General features: G+C 59.6%; 1 protein-coding gene across 1 annotated transcript; it reads right to left on the reverse strand.

Annotated features, from left to right (window-relative positions):
• Window positions 1-886: 886 nt before the first annotated feature.
• Window positions 887-16,216, reverse strand: capn1 (calpain 1). Its single transcript, XM_088608808.1, has 21 exons — window positions 15,421-16,216; window positions 14,462-14,531; window positions 13,694-13,812; window positions 11,618-11,751; window positions 10,718-10,886; window positions 10,122-10,205; window positions 9,615-9,700; window positions 8,959-9,033; window positions 8,708-8,868; window positions 6,317-6,480; window positions 6,010-6,021; window positions 5,602-5,813; window positions 5,048-5,087; window positions 4,455-4,520; window positions 4,314-4,371; window positions 4,048-4,112; window positions 3,379-3,447; window positions 3,205-3,283; window positions 2,320-2,436; window positions 2,114-2,172; window positions 887-2,034 (listed from the first exon to the last, which is right to left on the reverse strand). The coding sequence occupies exons 1-21, from the start codon at window positions 15,679-15,681 to the stop codon at window positions 2,008-2,010; spliced, it is 2,127 nt and encodes a 708-aa protein (XP_088464934.1). The 5' UTR covers window positions 15,682-16,216; the 3' UTR covers window positions 887-2,007.
• Window positions 16,217-16,823: the final 607 nt, after the last annotated feature.

The raw sequence follows: 16,823 nt of genomic DNA on the forward strand, positions 1-16,823 counted from the left end.
CTCTCCCAGTCACGTACCTGAGAGCCAGCCTGGTAATGATTGTCTGTGGGCCAGTAGGGCAAAGGACTGGGACAGAGACAGGGAGGGGGACAGGGAGGGAGGGAGAGGGAGTGAGACAGGGAGCAAGGACTGGGACAGAGACCAGGAGAGAGAGGGAGTGAGACAGAGACAGGGGGAGATGGAGTGAGACAGGGAGCAAGGACTATGGACAGAGACAGGGAGGGAGAGACAGGGAGTAAGGACTGGGAGAGAAAAGGAGGGAGTGAGACCAGGAGAGAGAGAGAGAAGAACAGAAGGAGAGGAAGACAGAGGGCGAAGGAGACAGAAGCAGTAGGGGTAGTCAGGGCTGAGACATCACACCCGTTGCCGGGAGATTGAACGGTGTCTCATGCTGCCGACAGTACTGTCACACTGATGCTCGTCAGACCCGTCTCCAGATTGCACTAACGAGCTGGGCACCGGGCACTGCAATAATTAACACAGATCCTCCAAACTCTTACTGCGCTGGTCACTGTTCTGGTTTCTGTAAACGTGCGAGGAATCTGTTGGAATGTGATTACACTGATCCAGACATCTGTAGACAGGTCAGAGAGAGAGAGAGAGAGAGAGAGAGAGAGAGAGAGAGAGAGAGAGAGAGAGAGAGAGAGAGCGAGCTAGGTCAGAGTGACAGATTCAGACAGACAGGTCAGAGAGAGAGAGACAGACAGACAGGTCAGAGAGAGAGAGAGCTAGCTAGGTCAGAGAGACAGATTCAGACAGCCAGACAGGTCAGGGAGAGAGAGCCAGACAAGTCAGAGAGACAGATTCAGACAGACAGGTCAGGGAGAGAGACCGTCAGGGTCTAGATTATGACCCTTAATTTGACTGAATAAAATACCGAAAACCATTATGAAGTTTAAAACAAATTTATTTTCTCCATTAAAAATAAAAAAAGGCAGAAGACAAAGGAGTTAACCCCACAGAAGATCCCTACTTTATAAAATAACGTTGCAGAAAGGCATTCTCTTTGGCATTCCGAACTCTGGATACAGTGCAGCTGTAGCGCTGGTCAAGGATAGCTGTGGACCTCTTTCTCAGTGCGTGTGTGCGTGCGTGTGTGTGTGCGTGTGTGTGTTTGTCACTCAGGCCTGCCTGTCCGAACCAGCTCTCGCCCTGACTAGCTGACTCACTCACGAGTCTCATCTCAAGAGACGCTGGCATCACGGAACGCTCTGGAGGACAATCAAGGCCCAATTAAGCACATCAATTAAGGCAATTAGGGGCTCCGGTGACAGATCAGGCGGAAACAATCACAGAAGACGCTGGGGTCAACCCCTGGGCTTCCGTGTCGTTCAGAAACGGGAATCGGGGGGCATGGCAGGCCCAGCGTGGTGAAGACAGCGCAGGAGGTACAGAGACAGTGCTCGGTCGATTTGTAAACCAGCTGCTAGAAATACAAGGCCGCCCTCGTGTGACATCAGAAAGTCATGGCATAGCACCCTGATCCACTCCGCGTTTTATATTGCTATCAATCGAGCCCTCCGTGCTCGGAGAGGGGATCCACACCCTGATCCACTCCAGGTTTCAGAACGCCGTCGGGCCCCTACTATTGCACAGCAGCCTGTGTGATCCACTCCAGGTGCTCCCCTTGTCCACAAGCTGCTACCAGCCGGTTCAGCTGAGAACTCGGCACAACCCGGAGTGGATCAGACCCGTGCGTGTCAGGAGTCCGGATTGCCAGCCGCCAGCTGGAACCAGTCCTTTAAGCGAGCTAATACCGGAACCGGTCGGCTTTAGGACCTGATGACCCAAGAGCCTGGCCCGGACCCGTGACTGAGGCTTGGCTGGAGACAGGCAGTAGCGGCAGAAGTGTACGATCCAAGCGGGCGTGGTGGAGAGAGAGGATACAAAAAGTGCACTGGAGTCCCACCACCCAAAAAAAAAAAGGCACGTTCCGAGAAAGGTCAGAGGTGAAGAGGTCGGGCCGCGGGGTCGGGGGTCGGGGGTCGAGCAGCCGTGGGCCTCGGTCTAGGCGAACATGGTGAAGCTGATCCACTGCAGAGAGAGAGAGAGACACCGCGTGAGACGGGGCAGCGGGGAGGAGGGGCAGGAGGGGGCAGGGGGCACACCGTACCTGGACGAAGTTCAGCGAGATGACCCCATCGGCGTCCGTGTCCAGGGTCTTGAAGGTTTCTGCGCACGGACAAGAGGCAGAGACAGCCAATCAGCACACAGCTCGCTCCCAGATCCAAGGAAACTTTCAGAGCGCTCCGAGCGCCGCCCTGCTGGCTCGCCACAGGGGGGCGCCGTGTCTCCCCCCCCCCCCACACCAGGACTCACTGAACATGGTCTCCAGCCGGATCAGGCAGCTGACGAAGTTGTCGAAGTCCACACACAGGTCGGGCTCCGTGTAGCGCAGGATAATGAGCTGGAAGAGGTGGTTGTTCAGCTTGAACCCTGGGAGACAGGAGAGAGGGAGAGTCAGGAACAGAGAGAACAAGGGAGAGAGGGAACTGAGAGAGAGGCAGGAACAGAGAGCGAGAGGTATGTGATCTCCTGTCCCAGCCTGAGGAACAGACAGTGAGCCTGTCTCTCAATAATAATAATAATACAGTGTGTGATCTGTCCCAGCCTGAGGAACAGACAGTGAGCCTGTCTCTCAATAATAATAATACAGTGTGTGATCTCCTGTCCCAGCCTGAGGAACAGACAGTGAGCCTGTCTCTCAATAATAATAATACAGTGTGTGATCTGTCCCAGCCTGAGGAACAGACAGTGAGCCTGTCTCTCAATAATAATAATACAGTGTGTGATCTCCTGTCCCAGCCTGAGGAACAGACAGTGAGCCTGTCTCTCAATAATAATAATACAGTGTGTGATCTCCTGTCCCAGCCTGAGGAACAGACAGTGAGCCTGTCTCTCAATAATAATAATACAGTGTGTGACCTCCTGTCCCAGCCTGAGGAACAGTGAGCCCGTCTCTCAATAATGTTCAATATGTTTACAGTATGATATGTTGTAATATGTCTGTAGATTTTATTTTACTTTTAATTTTTGTTTTGTTTTGTTATCATTTTATTATTTTTATTTGCTTTGGCAACACTGATTGTACCCCTCGGTCATGCTGATACAGCACCTTGAATTGAACTGAATTGAATTGAGAGGGAGAGAGAGAGAGTCAGGAACAGAGAGAACAAGGGAATACGGTAGAGGAGGAGTCTGTACCTGTAGCCTCTAGCGCCAAGCGCATCTCGTAGGAGTTCATGGTGCCGGACTTGTCCAGGTCAAACTTCCTGAAGATGGTCTGAGAGAGAGAGAGGCAGGGCAGGGGTCAGCGATGGACAATGATGGACTGCGACCCCACGGCCTGGCCACGTTTCCTGTCCAGTCTTCACTCACCAGGTAGTGCTTGATCTTCTCCCACAGCAAATGGAACTCCGTCAGGCCCAGCTTTCCATTTCCATCTTTCTGAGCACAGCTGAGTCAAGGACAGGGACAGAGAGACACAGAGAGAGAGAAAGAGAGAGAGAGAGACAGCGACAGAGAGACAGAGAGAAACAGAGAGACACAGGGACAGAGAGAGAGAGAGAAAGATAGAGAGAGACAGCAACACGGAGACACAAAGACAGGGACAGAGAGACACAGGGAAAGAGAGAAAGAGTCAGAGAGAGAGACAGGGACAGAGAGACACAGAGACAGGGACAGCGACAGAGAGAGAGAGAGAGACAGGGACAGAGAGATACGGGAACAGGGACAGCAAAAGAGAGAGAGAGACAGAGGGGGGGGGGGACAGACTCAGGGATGATGGGGACAGAGAGGGAGATTGAGGGGTTACAAGTGGACACAGGTAGATTCCTGTCTCTGTACGTTTGACCTCCTTCGATGTCCAGGGCAGAGAGACAGGTCAGGAGCAGACAGCCACACACAGCCACACACTCACAGAGACGCGCACACGCGGAGACGCGCACACACACACACAGCCCGGCGGCAGGTTCCACAGCAGGAGCAGTGCATGAAGCTGGGCTCGTCAGCGGCCAGCCTCACAGAGCAGCGGGGGCCGAAGGATACGTCCATGAGGTTGATCATACTGCGGCACGCCTCCTTCCCAAACCCGTCCGTCTTCAGGTCCTTGTCTGGGAGGGACAGAGGGACAGAGAGCCTGGGATCAGCGAGGAGGGAGAGACAAAAAAAGCACAGCACCAGGCACAAACTGGAGCAGGCACAAACACCCCTCCGGCTCGCCTCCGAGGTCAGTCAGGATGGAGCCATGTCTCTAGCCCCCGCCCCCCCCCCACCTCCATTCCCCCTCCCACCCCCACCCTCTCCGGACTCACGCTTCGAGATGATCCTGTTCAGGATCGTCTGCAGCTCCGTCACACTGATCTCCATGTCCTGGGGACACAGACGCACAAGTGAGCAAGTGAGGAACTGGGGTCGCCCCCCCACCCCCCCCGTGTGCGTGTGCGTGTGCTCACCGCTCCGGCCAGCTGCCTGAACAGAGTCTTGAACCCCTCGTCGATCTGGCTCTCCTTCAGTGCGACCTGTGAACACGCAGACACACACAGACACACACAGACACACACAGACACACACAGACACACACAGAAAGGCCTGGGTCAGTGCAAACCCCCCTCTGTCTGACCACAGTTGGTCACTCGTTAGTGTTGGTCAGGCAGCTGATGGGCATGACTTTGGGGCCGTCAGTGGGCGTGTCTGGGAGGGGGGGCATCTTTTGGGGGCGTCAGTGGGCGTGTCTTTTGGGGCTGTCAGTGGGCGTGTCTGGGAGGGGCATCAGTGGGCATGTCTGGGAGGGGGGTGTCTTTTGGGGGCCGTCACTGGGCGTGTCTGGGAGGGGGGGCGTCTTTTGGGGGCGTCAGTGAGTGTGTCTTTTGGGGCCCGTCAGTGGGCGTGTCTGGGAGGGGGGGCATCTTTTGGGGGCGTCAGTGGGCGTGTCTTTTGGGGCCCGTCAGTGGGCGTGTCTTTTGGGGCCCGTCAGTGGGCGTGTCTTTTGGGGCCCGTCAGTGGGCGTGTCTGGGGGAGGGTGGGCGTGTCCAGGTGTCTGTCTTACCTCTGCAGGCAGGTCAGCTGAGATTTCATCATCCAGCTCCCTGTGGAGAGAGTCATGGTTACTCAGACTCTTGCTGCACTCCCCCCTCAACTGTCCCCTCTGACCCCTGACCCCAGGGCTGCAGTGGACAGTCCCCTCTGACCCCTGACCCCAGGGCTGCAGTGGACAGTCCCCTCTGACCCCTGACCCCTGACCCCAGGGCTGCAGTGGACAGTCCCCTCTGACCCCTGACCCCTGACCCCAGGGCTGCAGTGGACAGTCCCCTCTGACCCCTGACCCCTGACCCCAGGGCTGCAGTGGACAGTCCCCTCTGACCCCTGACCCCTGACCCCAGGGCTGCAGTGGACAGTCCCCTCTGTCCCCTGACCCCTGACCCCAGGGCTGCAGTGGACAGTCCCCTCTGACCCCTGACCCCTGACCCCAGGGCTGCAGTGGACAGTCCCCTCTGACCCCTGACCCCTGACCCCAGGGCTGCAGTGGACAGTCCCCTCTGACCCCTGACCCCTGACCCCAGGGCTGCAGTGAGAAGTCCCCTCTGTCCCTCCCTCACTCACTCGTGGTCGGCAGGCTTCTCAGAGAAGACCCTGAGCACGAAGTCGGCCTCCTTGTTGGGCTCGAAGGTGGACGGGACGATGATGTACTCGCCGGCCGGCAGGCAGAACCGCGAGCTGACCTCCCGCAGGTTGATGAAGAGCTCGGACCGGGCCCGCGACCCGTGGGTGAGGAAGAAGTCCCTCTTCAGGTGCACTCCCGACTGACCCTTGTACTGGGAGAGAGAGAGAGAGAGAGAGAGGACATGGGAGGTGACCACCCACGGTACCGTGCCGCACCGTACGCCAGAGTGGACACTGCTGCTGGACGGTCGCTCTCCGCCGCACACAGCGGGCGCGTTACTGACCAACGGGGCAGCGGAGAGACAAACAGCTCTCTCGGAGAGTGTCGCTCGGCGATGATGGACATACCTCATCAGGCACCTGAGAGAGAGAGAGACGAGAGAAGGGTGTCAGTATTAAAACCTACCGCCCGCTCCCCAGCTGGGCAACTTCCGAGCCAGTCTCCCTCTCTGACCACCAGAGGCTCCACTCCTCTGCCTGGCCCCGCCCACGCCATCAAGAGAAGAGCCAATCTGCAGCTGGGCCCCTCCCTCTAAACCTCTTAACCCCACCCCCTTCACACCATATAAGGCTAGGGCGGTGTGACCCCTCCCACCTCGGCTGAGGCCACTCCCCTGCCCCGCCCCCGCCCCCCAGCCCCGCCCCCGCCGCTCACGTCGTAGATGGCGAATCCGATGGTCTCCATGTCCGCGCCCTCCTTGCGCTGCCGGCGGCGGTCCTTCTGCATCAGCGCCACCAGGAAGCTGCAGCCCGACTCGTCCGAGTCGGTGTCGGGGTGCTTCAGGGCCACCTTGAACTGGGGGTTGATCCAGAAGGTTGCTGAAGAGGAGAGGGGGACACGGGGGTGAACATTGGAGTAAATTCGCCCCCACTTTCCCTGTGGCCTTCCTCTCTCTCTCTCCTGTCTGTGCCTCCTCTCCCTTCAGTCTCTCTCCTGTCTCCCCCTCTGTCTTTTCCTTCTCTTTTCAGTCTGTCCCTCCTCCCTCCTGTGTGCGTCTCCTTTCCCTGCAGTCTCTCTCCCCTCTCCAGTCTGTGCCTCCCCTCCCCACAGTCTCCCTCCCCCCTCCAGTCTGTGCCTCCCCTCCCTGCAGTCTCTCTCTCCCCTCTCCAGTCTGTGCCTCCCCTCCCTGCAGTCTCTCCCTCCCCCCTCCAGTCTGTGCCTCCCCTCCCTGCAGTCTCTCCCTCCCCTCTCCAGTCTGTGCCTCCCCTCCCTGCAGTCCCTCTCCTCTCTCCAGTCTCTCTCCCCTCTCCAGTCTGTGCCTCCCCTCCCTGCAGTCTCTCTCTCCCCTCTCCAGTCTGTGCCTCCCCTCCCTGCAGTCCCTCTCCTCGCTCCAGTCTCCCTCCCCCCTCCAGTCTGTGCCTCCCCTCCCTGCAGTCTCTCTCTCCCCTCTCCAGTCTCCCTCCCCCCTCCAGTCTGTGCCTCCCCTCCCTGCAGTCTCTCCCTCCCCTCTCCAGTCTGTGCCTCCCCTCCCTGCAGTCTCTCCCTCCCCCCTCCAGTCTGTGCCTCCCCTCCCTGCAGTCTCTCCCTCCCCTCTCCAGTCTGTGCCTCCCCTCCCTGCAGTCTCTCCCTCCCCCCTCCAGTCTGTGCCTCCCCTCCCTGCAGTCTCTCTCTCCCCTCTCCAGTCTGTGCCTCCCCTCCCTGCAGTCTCTCTCTCCCCTCTCCAGTCTGTGCCTCCCCTCCCTGCAGTCCCTCTCCTCGCTCCAGTCTCCCTCCCCCCTCCAGTCTGTGCCTCCCCTCCCTGCAGTCTCTCTCTCCCCTCTCCAGTCTCCCTCCCCCCTCCAGTCTGTGCCTCCACTCCCTGCAGTCTCTCCCTCCCCTCTCCAGTCTGTGCCTCCCCTCCCTGCAGTCTCTCCCTCCCCCCTCCAGTCTGTGCCTCCCCTCCCTGCAGTCTCTCCCTCCCCTCTCCAGTCTGTGCCTCCCCTCCCTGCAGTCTCTCTCTCCCCTCTCCAGTCTGTGCCTCCCCTCCCTGCAGTCTCTCCCTCCCCCCTCCAGTCTGTGCCTCCCCTCCCTGCAGTCTCTCTCTCCCCTCTCCAGTCTGTGCCTCCCCTCCCTGCAGTCTCTCCCTCCCCCCTCCAGTCTCTCCCTCCCCTCTCCAGTCTGTGCCTCCCCTCCCTGCAGTCTCTCCCTCCCCTCTCCAGTCTGTGCCTCCCCTCCCTGCAGTCTCTCCCTCCCCCCTCCAGTCTGTGCCTCCCCTCCCTGCAGTCTCTCCCTCCCCTCTCCAGTCTGTGCCTCCCCTCCCTGCAGTCTCTCCCTCCCCCCTCCAGTCTGTGCCTCCCCTCCCTGCAGTCTCTCTCTCCCCTCTCCAGTCTGTGCCTCCCCTCCCTGCAGTCTCTCCCTCCCCCCTCCAGTCTGTGCCTCCCCTCCCTGCAGTCTCTCTCTCCCCTCTCCAGTCTGTGCCTCCCCTCCCTGCAGTCTCTCTCTCCCCTCTCCAGTCTGTGCCTCCCCTCCCTGCAGTCCCTCTCCTCGCTCCAGTCTCCCTCCCCCCTCCAGTCTGTGCCTCCCCTCCCTGCAGTCTCTCTCTCCCCTCTCCAGTCTCCCTCCCCCCTCCAGTCTGTGCCTCCCCTCCCTGCAGTCTCTCCCTCCCCTCTCCAGTCTGTGCCTCCCCTCCCTGCAGTCTCCTTCCCCTCTCCAGTCTGTGCCTCCCCTCCCTGCAGTCCCTCTCCTCACTCCAGTCTCTCTCCCCTCTCCAGTCTGTGCCTCCCCTCCCTGCAGTCCCTCTCCTCACTCCAGTCTCTCCCTCCCCTCTCCAGTCTGTGCCTCCCCTCCCTGCAGTCTCTCCCTCCCCTCTCCAGTCTGTGCCTCCCCTCCCTGCAGTCTCTCCCTCCCCCCTCCAGTCTGTGCCTCCCCTCCCTGCAGTCTCTCTCTCCCCTCTCCAGTCTCCCTCCCCTCCCCAGTGTGTGCCTCCCCTCCCTGCAGTCTCTCCCTCCCCTCTCCAGTCTGTGCCTCCCCTCCCTGCAGTCTCTCCCTCCCCTCCCCAGTGTGTGCCCCCTCTCCCTGCAGTCTCTCCCTCCCCTCCCCAGTGTATGCCCCCTCTCCCCGCTGTACCAGGGAAGTTCCTGCAGCCCCCCGCAGTGCTGCCCCTCCTCCAGCTGCTCCCGTACAGCGTGGTGTTCCACTTCCGCACGCGGGCGCACTGCAGCGTGTCCGGCGTCAGGTTGCAGATCTCCAGCCGGCTGAACTCCCGCAGGAAGTCAGTGAACGACATCCTGCGGGGAGGAGGAGGAGGAGGGGGGGGGTGAGTGACCAGCAGACAGACTCTAGCGGACAGGCGGACCCCGGCGGGCTGGCGGACTGACCAGAACTCCCCGTCCTCGCTCCGGTTCTGCAGACGGCTCCTGACGGACGGGTCCACGCTGTTCCACTCCGTGGAGCTGCGGGAGGAGAGCGCTCGTTAACCCCTGCAGGCACGGCCCCGCCCCCTTCGACCGTCACGCCCCGCCCCGCCTCCGCCGTGGCCCCGCCCCCCTTCGACTGACACACCCCGCCCAGTCTCCGCTGTGGCCCCGCCCCCTTCGACCGACACGCCCCGCCCAGTCTCCGCTGTGGCCCCGCCCCCTTCGACCGACACGCCCCGCCCAGCCTCCGGTGTGACCCCGCCCCCTTCGACCGACACGCCCGCCCAGACTCCGCTGTGGCCCCGCCCCCTTTGATCAACAAGGCCCGCCCGGCCTCCGCTACAGCCACGCCCCCCGTCCCTGCTCCTCTCTTTCTCTCCTCCCTCCGTCCACCCCTCCGCTATCGGAGAAAACCCACGAGGACCCAGGGACAACACGCAAACTCCCCACAGAAGACTCTGACCCAAGCGCTGCAAGGCTGCACGACTAAAATGCCACGGCCCCCCCTCTCCCCCCGCCGCTGCCTCAGTCACCCTCACGCCCCTCTCCCCCAGTCTGCCTTCCTCCCCCTCTCCCTGTCTCCCCCCTCCTCCTCCTCCCCCTCCCCCCTCCCTCACTTGTCACTCCAGGCTCCGGTCCACTCCACCTCTCCCCAGGGGTTCCGGATCCGGACCAGCTTGGTGGGCAGGCCCCTGCGCACCACCTGCGGGACGGTACCGGACAGGAGAGGGGGAGAGCAGATGAGTGTGGGGGCTCCCATTCCAGAGCGAGGACACCCCAGAGGACAGAACACCGGCCTGGAGACCCCCGTCTCCCCGCTGTCGGACAGGAGCCCCCGATCCCTTCAGAATGAGCAGTGGGACACAAACCAGAGGGCACGAGCTACTGGACACCGAGGGTGGTGGGGGAGTGGAACAGGTAGCCCAGCCCCGCTGTTGAAGCCGATACCTTGGTTTCTCTCAAGAATCAGCTGCACATCGGCCCCTGGCTCTGGTTCACAGCCTGACTTGGCTCAGTGTGCTGCTGGTTAGGGAGACGGTGAGGCACAGGAGGAAGGAGAGAGGGAGAAAGAGGAAGGGGTATGGCTTATACAGGAAGTGTAAGCGGATTGGCCGAGCCCTCACCTCCTCCACGCCCGTCACGGAGTAGGCGTGGCCCTTCACCAGCTTCTTAAAGGTCACGGCCTCCATGTCCAGGTTGCTGGTGATCTGGCGACAGGGAAGACACGGCGGCACGGTTACCGTCTCCCGGCAACGCAGGGCGAACGTTCCCGCGACAACGACCCTACAAATAGCGTCGCCGATTACTCCCGCGGACCGGTAACCGTGTAATTACAGACAGGCGCATTTCAAAACCAAGAGCGGGAGGCATCTCTTTACACTAAGGGGAGGTGGGAGGGGGGAACAAGCCCTGTGGTTGTGAGCCGATACCCCAGCTCCTCCCAAGAAACAACGATCGATCTGAAGAAAGGGATGATCGATCAGCTACTCATTACCCACAAGGGCACACACAGACAGGAGGCCTCTCTCAGGAAAGGAGGGTAACAGTGTTTTTCACTTCAATGCCCTCTGTCCTGTCTCCCCGGGGAGACGTCCGCTAGCCGGGTCCGGAGCCCAGCGCGGCGCCGGCTCTTACTGGGAAAACCTGCCGACGCGGCTGCGGGCAGTGGGGTCCCCCCGAGCAGGTACTGACCGGACCGCCGCCCCGGCCCCCCACTCACGTCGATGGAGCAGCCCAGCAGGGAGCCCCGCTCCACGGCCTTGGAGACGATGGTGAAGAGGTCGGAGGGCGGCTTCCTCAGCTCGTACATCTCCGTCACGCCGCCCGTGAAGTCCTCGAACCCCTCCGAGGTGCTGCCCCCGGACAGAGCCTCGTAGCAGCCGTTCACCCTGGGGGGGGGGGGGGGGGGCAGGTCAGGCCAGCGTGCAGCTTCTCCCCCTGCCCCTTCCCTAAGCCTATAACTGCCCCTCCCTGTGTAACTGCCCCTTCCCTAAGCCTATAACTGCCCCTCCCTGTATAACTGCCCCTCCCCGAGCTCCTGCTGCTGCTCCTCCCTGTGTAACTGCCCCTTCCCTAACCCTATAACTGCCCCTCCCCGATCTCCTGCAGCTGCCCCTCCCTGTATAACTGCCCCTTCCCTAACCCTATAACTGCCCCTCCCTGTATAACTGCCCCTCCCCGATCTCCTGCTGCTGCCCCTCCCTGTATAACTGCCCCTTCCCTAACCCTATAACTGCCCCTCCCTGTATAACTGCCCCTTCCCTAACCCTATAACTGCCCCTCCCTGTATAACTGCCCCTTCCCTAACCCTATAACTGCCCCTCCCTGTATAACTGCCCCTTCCCTAACCCTATAATTGCCCCTCCCTGTATAACTGCCCCTTCCCTAACCCTATAATTGCCCCTCCCTGTATAACTGCCCCTCCCCGATCTCCTGCTGCTGCCCCTCCCTGTATAACTGCCCCTCCCCGAGCTCCTGCTGCTGCCCCTCCCTGTATAACTGCCCCTCCCCTATCTCCTGCTGCTGCCCCTCCCTGTATAACTGCCCCTCCTCGAGCTCCTGCTGCTGCCCCTCCCTGTATAACTGCCCCTCCCCGATCTCCCCCCTCCTCCCTGCTCACTTGGCGTAGGCCTTCTCCAGCAGGGCGCTCCAGAACTCGTTCCCCTCGGCCGAGTGCACGAACAGCAGCTTCCCGTCTCGCGCCGGCAGCCGGTCATCGATCACCACGTCCACCCACTCGCCGAACTGCCAGAACTACGGCAAGAGCACACGGACACACCGCGCGTCACAGGACTACAAGGCCCCCTGCCCCCCAGGACTACAAACATGGCCGCCCTCCCGCCTGCAGCCCAGAAACCAATCCGATTGGACAGCAATGCACAGTGCATGCTGAAGGACCATGCGAAGAGATTTCTACAGAAGGCAGGAGCACAGCATCCTGGTTTCCACCGAAACGTTCCAATCTCCTGGGAAAACCAAATACAGACACTGCTCTTCATGATCAACAAGAGGAGGAGGAGGAACCAGGAGCAGCACAGGGTATTTAAGCTTCTGTACGCAAAGAGTAGAAGAGGAGTTGTGTGCCTGGAAAAGTTCAGTGACAAACTGCAGGATAACGATAGCAGTTTCCTTACAGTACCTCCCTAAGAGTAGTTACAGGCTCCTGCCCTTCAAGGACATGGGAACTGGTGTGCTTTATAATCCCACTTCTCACAAGCAGGACAGTGGAGTCCGGGCTCGTCCCCCGGGTGCAGTTGCAGCAGGTGGCCACCAGAGGTCAGGCTTCAACAATCATTATAGCCGTGCATCAGCTACCATTATAGCTGGCCATCTTCACGTCCCAGAGAGAGAGAACTGGCAGCCCAGTGTGTGATCTCCTGTCCCAGCCTGAGGAACAGTGAGTCTGTCTCCCAATAATGCTCAATATGTTTACAGTATATGTACAGTAAATACTTTATGACATGTCTCTGTTGTAAATGTCTGTAATATGTCTGTAGGTTTTATTCTACTTTTATTTTGTGTTTTGTTCCATGTTCATTTTATTATTTTTATCTGCTTTGGCAACACTGATTGTACCCCTCGGTCATGCTGATAAAGCACCTTGAATTGAATTGAATTGAGAGAGAGAGAGAGAGAGAGAGAGATGGACAGATCTCTCTGCATTGCAGGCCTGTATCTTCCTGAAATCTGGGAGCTGTGCCCACTGCGGGGCTGAGGCAGCCAGCGGACACCCCATGTGAAACCACACACCGGCACCCCTGACCAGACCAGCCCAGTCACCCAGCCCTGGAGCGGTTCTGGGGATGTGACAGCCAGCTGGGCCGCGGGACAGAGCTGGTGAGCTGTCCGGCTCGTGTCCCAGGCCAGGCATGTCTAACGCATGTCTGATCCGTCACGAGACACCGCGGGCCTGGTGCTATGATTAGCGGTTGGCTGGAGGGCAGAGCAGGCAGGTCTCGACTCATGTCTCATCACCCCCCCGCAACGGGCAAGCCCACAGGAGGGATTCCAGCTGACAGGGCAGTGGAGGAACAAGCAGGAGACTGTGAACTAACCACTGTCCTCCGGGTCCAACAGGACCGGACCTGAACCACCGGACCAGCTGTCCTCCTGGTCCAACAGGACCGGACCTGAACCACCGGACCCGCTGGCCTCCTGGTCCAACAAGACCGGACCTGAACCACTGGACCAGCTGTCCACCTGATCTAACAAGACCAGACCTGAACCACCGGACCAGCTGTCCTCCCGGTCTAACAGAACTGGACCTGAACCACTGGACCAGCTGTCCTCCCAGTCTAACAGAACCGGACCTGAACCACTGGGGACCAGCTGTCCTCCCGGTCTAACAGAACCGGACCTGAACCACTTTGGACCAGCTGTCCTCCCGGTCTAACAGAACCGGACCAGAACCAGTGGCCGAGCCGGGTGTGAAAATCAGTACCTCTGTGGTATTAATAAGGGAAGGGGCGGCGGAGGGTGAAGAGGATTATGGGACAGCGGCGTGTCTGTGATGTGCGAGGGTCCTCTATAAATACCGCGTGTAAATATAGTCCTGCTCGTGTAGCTGGGAAGTCACAGAGCGGACAGGCGCAACAGCTGGGGCAGACACGACGCCCCTGGGGCACTGGGAGAGAGGGGAGGGGTAGGTACAGCGCTGGCAGTTCGGGGAAGCAGGAGGAGGGTCGCAGGGGGGTACCTGGAAGTGGAAGATGCCAGCATACTGGCTTTGGAAGCTCTGCCCGTGGGGCACCACCCGATGGAGCACCGTATCGTTCAGAGTCAGAGAAGCGATCGCCGCCAGCAGCCAGCAGTCGCCTAGGAGACAGGAGGTCACAGGGTCAGGAGGGGGTCAGGGGTCGACGTCACATGTGCAGCTGTACAGAGGGGGCAGTCATGATGGGAGGCTGGGGAGAGGGGTTTGTATCGGAGAGGGCGAGACCCCGAGAGAGGGAAGGAAAGAGGACACGCAGCCCCTAAAAATGCCCAGAGCAAGCCAGTGAGAGGGCGTGTCCGAACCTGGTGTACCCAGTGTCAACAGGGCACACACAGCGCGCTGTGACCCAGAGACACACACCCCAGCACAACGCAGCCTCAGGGACACCCCAGAGATACACACCCCAGAGACACACACCCCAGCACAACGCAGCCCCAGGGACACCCCAGAGATACACACCCCAGAGACACACACCCCAGCACAACGCAGCCCTAGGGACACTCCAGAGATACACACCCCAGAGACACCCCAGGACAACGCAGCCCCAGAGACAACCCAGGATAGAGAGGGAGAGCAGTGAGAGAGAGGAGGGCTGAGGAAGGTACGGAGAGAGATGAAGGCACGTCTGCGTGTCAGAGAGACAGAAAGAGCGAGAGAGAGATGGTGGCTGACGATGACAGAAAAGTCCCACTGTCTTATCTTCCCCACTACCCTGACCTCCCAACACACAGGGTCACCGGCGCAGCTCACCCAGAGCTCCCTGACAGATGTCGGTACGCGTGGCTCCGCCCACAATGAACTGCGGGTTCGAGCAGATATCCTACAGAGAGAGGAGGAAGGACAATTAACTGGACTCTGCAGTACACTGCCCTCAGAGGACAGATACACGCTGGGGTCCAGACTCTTACTGGACACACTGTACAGACACCCCTGGGGTCCAGACTCTTACTGGACACACTGTACAGAAACGCTGAGGTACAGACACCCCTGGGGTCCAGACTCTTACTGGACACACTGTACAGACACGCTGAGGTACAGACTCTTACTGGACACACTGGGGTACAGACACGCTGGGGTACAGACTCTTACTGGACACACTGGGGTACAGACGCCCCTGGGGTACAGACTCTTACTGGACACACTGGGGTACAGACTCTTACTGGTCACACTGGGGTACAGACACCCCTGGGGTACAGACTCTTACTGGTCACACTGGGGTACAGACACGCTGGGGTACAGACTCTTACTGGACACACTGTACAGACACCCCTGGGGTACAGACTCTTACTGGACACACTGTACAGGCACTCCTGGGGTACAGACTCTTACTGGACACACTGTACAGACACCCCTGGGGTACAGACTCTTACTGGTCACACTGGGGTACAGACACGCTGGGGTACAGACTCTTACTGGACACACTGTACAGACACCCCTGGGGTACAGACTCTTACTGGACACACTGTACAGGCACTCCTGGGGTACAGACTCTTACTGGACACACTGTACAGACACCCCTGGGGTACAGACTCTTACTGGACACACTGGGGTACAGACACGCTGGGGTACAGACTCTTACTGGTCACACTGGGGTACAGACACCCCTGGGGTACAGACTCTTACTGGTCACACTGGGGTACAGACACCCCTGGGGTACAGACTCGCTGGACGCAGTGGAGAAACGCTCTGTCCAGCTGTCAGATTCTCACCCCGGGCCTCAGCCACTGGACGCCCTGCGTCTTGCCGGACCGGGGCCCCAGCTCCTTGAAGCCCAGCGAGGACGGCTCGGCGGGGAACGCGTCATCTTTGAACAGGGTCCGGTTCTGCAGGCAGTGGTCCCGGAGCGTCTCGTAGTCCTGGCCCAGGTACTTGACAGCCTGGTGGTGCTGACCCAGACCGCCCTCCCGGTCCCACTGGCTCCGCAGACGCGCCGCCATGCCCGAGGCAAACACCTGCTCCACCACCGCCATGTCCGCCCACTAGCGCACCGGGGACCAATCAGACAGCAGGCAAGGCCGGAATGAACCAATCAGACAGCAGGCAGGGACAGAGGGAGCCAATCGCAGACCGCCTCTTGTGCCAACTGTAGAACCCAAAGGGCCAAACGGAGCCAATCAGATCGCAGACAGAGCTGGGGAGAGCCAATCACAGAGCAGGGCGGGGGAAAGGACAAAGCCAATCACGAGGAACCAGGCAGAAGAGGGAGCCAATAGCAGATCAGTAAGAGTCTCAGTCAGACGGCAGACGACTGCAACAGAACAACAGGGCCCGTTGGGGAACACGGCGATGGCCGGAGGGAGAAATCGCGCCGATTACAGCGTGACGCAGGACCAGTAGAGACCAGCCCAACAACGGCAGAGGCACAGCAAGGAGACAGTAGCAACCAATCAGAGCCCAACAGCGGAGCAGCAGTGGCCAATCACAGAACAGCACTGGGACAGCGCGGCCCAATCAGAAGGGAGGAGGAGGAGGAGGGTACAGATCCGGCCAGGACAGCATCCCCTGCTGGAAAGAGAAGAGAAACACACCCATGGGGGTTCAGAGTGCAATGCCAGTTACAGGTTACAGGTTACCATGGGCAACACCGCCGATGAGGACCAGGTCAAACGGCGGAAAAGCACAGCGGCGTGCGACAAAATAAAGCACGTGTTACACCGCGAGGGACCTGGAATGCCACCTGACCCCCGTCCCCTGCAAATGACAGAACCCCCTTGCATTCCACCGTTTCACAATCACCTGCAATAGGTGAACTACAGCCCAGCTTTCGCCCTGCACATTGGCGGCACCTAGTGGCGACCCCTTGTCATTACACCGCTGCCGTATTCCACTGCGGGACGGCCTTTCCCGACAGGCCGAGAGGACTGAACCTCTTTGGTCTTCCTCAGAGGAGACTAACACAGCAGCACTGACCCCCTGGCATTGTCCCAGACAGGAAATTCGCTTTGCAGGCAGGTAAAGACACAAGTCACACAACATCCTTCGACACAACATGAACCCCTTAAGAAACCATGCATGCATGGTGAGACAGAACAAAAGAAATCTATAAATGACGTGGAATAAAATAATTTTACCACTAGTGGCTACGTGCAAACACGCAGGCCACGAAGGTCTT

Source organism: Lepisosteus platostomus, chromosome 16 (assembly GCF_059453375.1).
Source record: "Lepisosteus platostomus isolate fLepPlt1 chromosome 16, fLepPlt1.hap1, whole genome shotgun sequence".
Classification (NCBI taxonomy): domain Eukaryota; kingdom Metazoa; phylum Chordata; class Actinopteri; order Semionotiformes; family Lepisosteidae; genus Lepisosteus; species Lepisosteus platostomus.

Coding starts and splice junctions, on each gene's coding strand:
- capn1 (XM_088608808.1), bottom strand. CDS start 15,681: ATGGCGGTGGTGGAGCAGGTGTTTGCCTCGGGCATGGCGGCGCGTCTG. Junction 4,521..5,047: donor CAGCTGACCTGCCTGCAGAG/GTAAGACAGACA, acceptor GCGTGTTCACAG/GTCGCACTGAAGGAGAGCCA. Junction 2,173..2,319: donor CCGGCTGGAGACCATGTTCA/GTGAGTCCTGGT, acceptor GTCCGTGCGCAG/AAACCTTCAAGACCCTGGAC.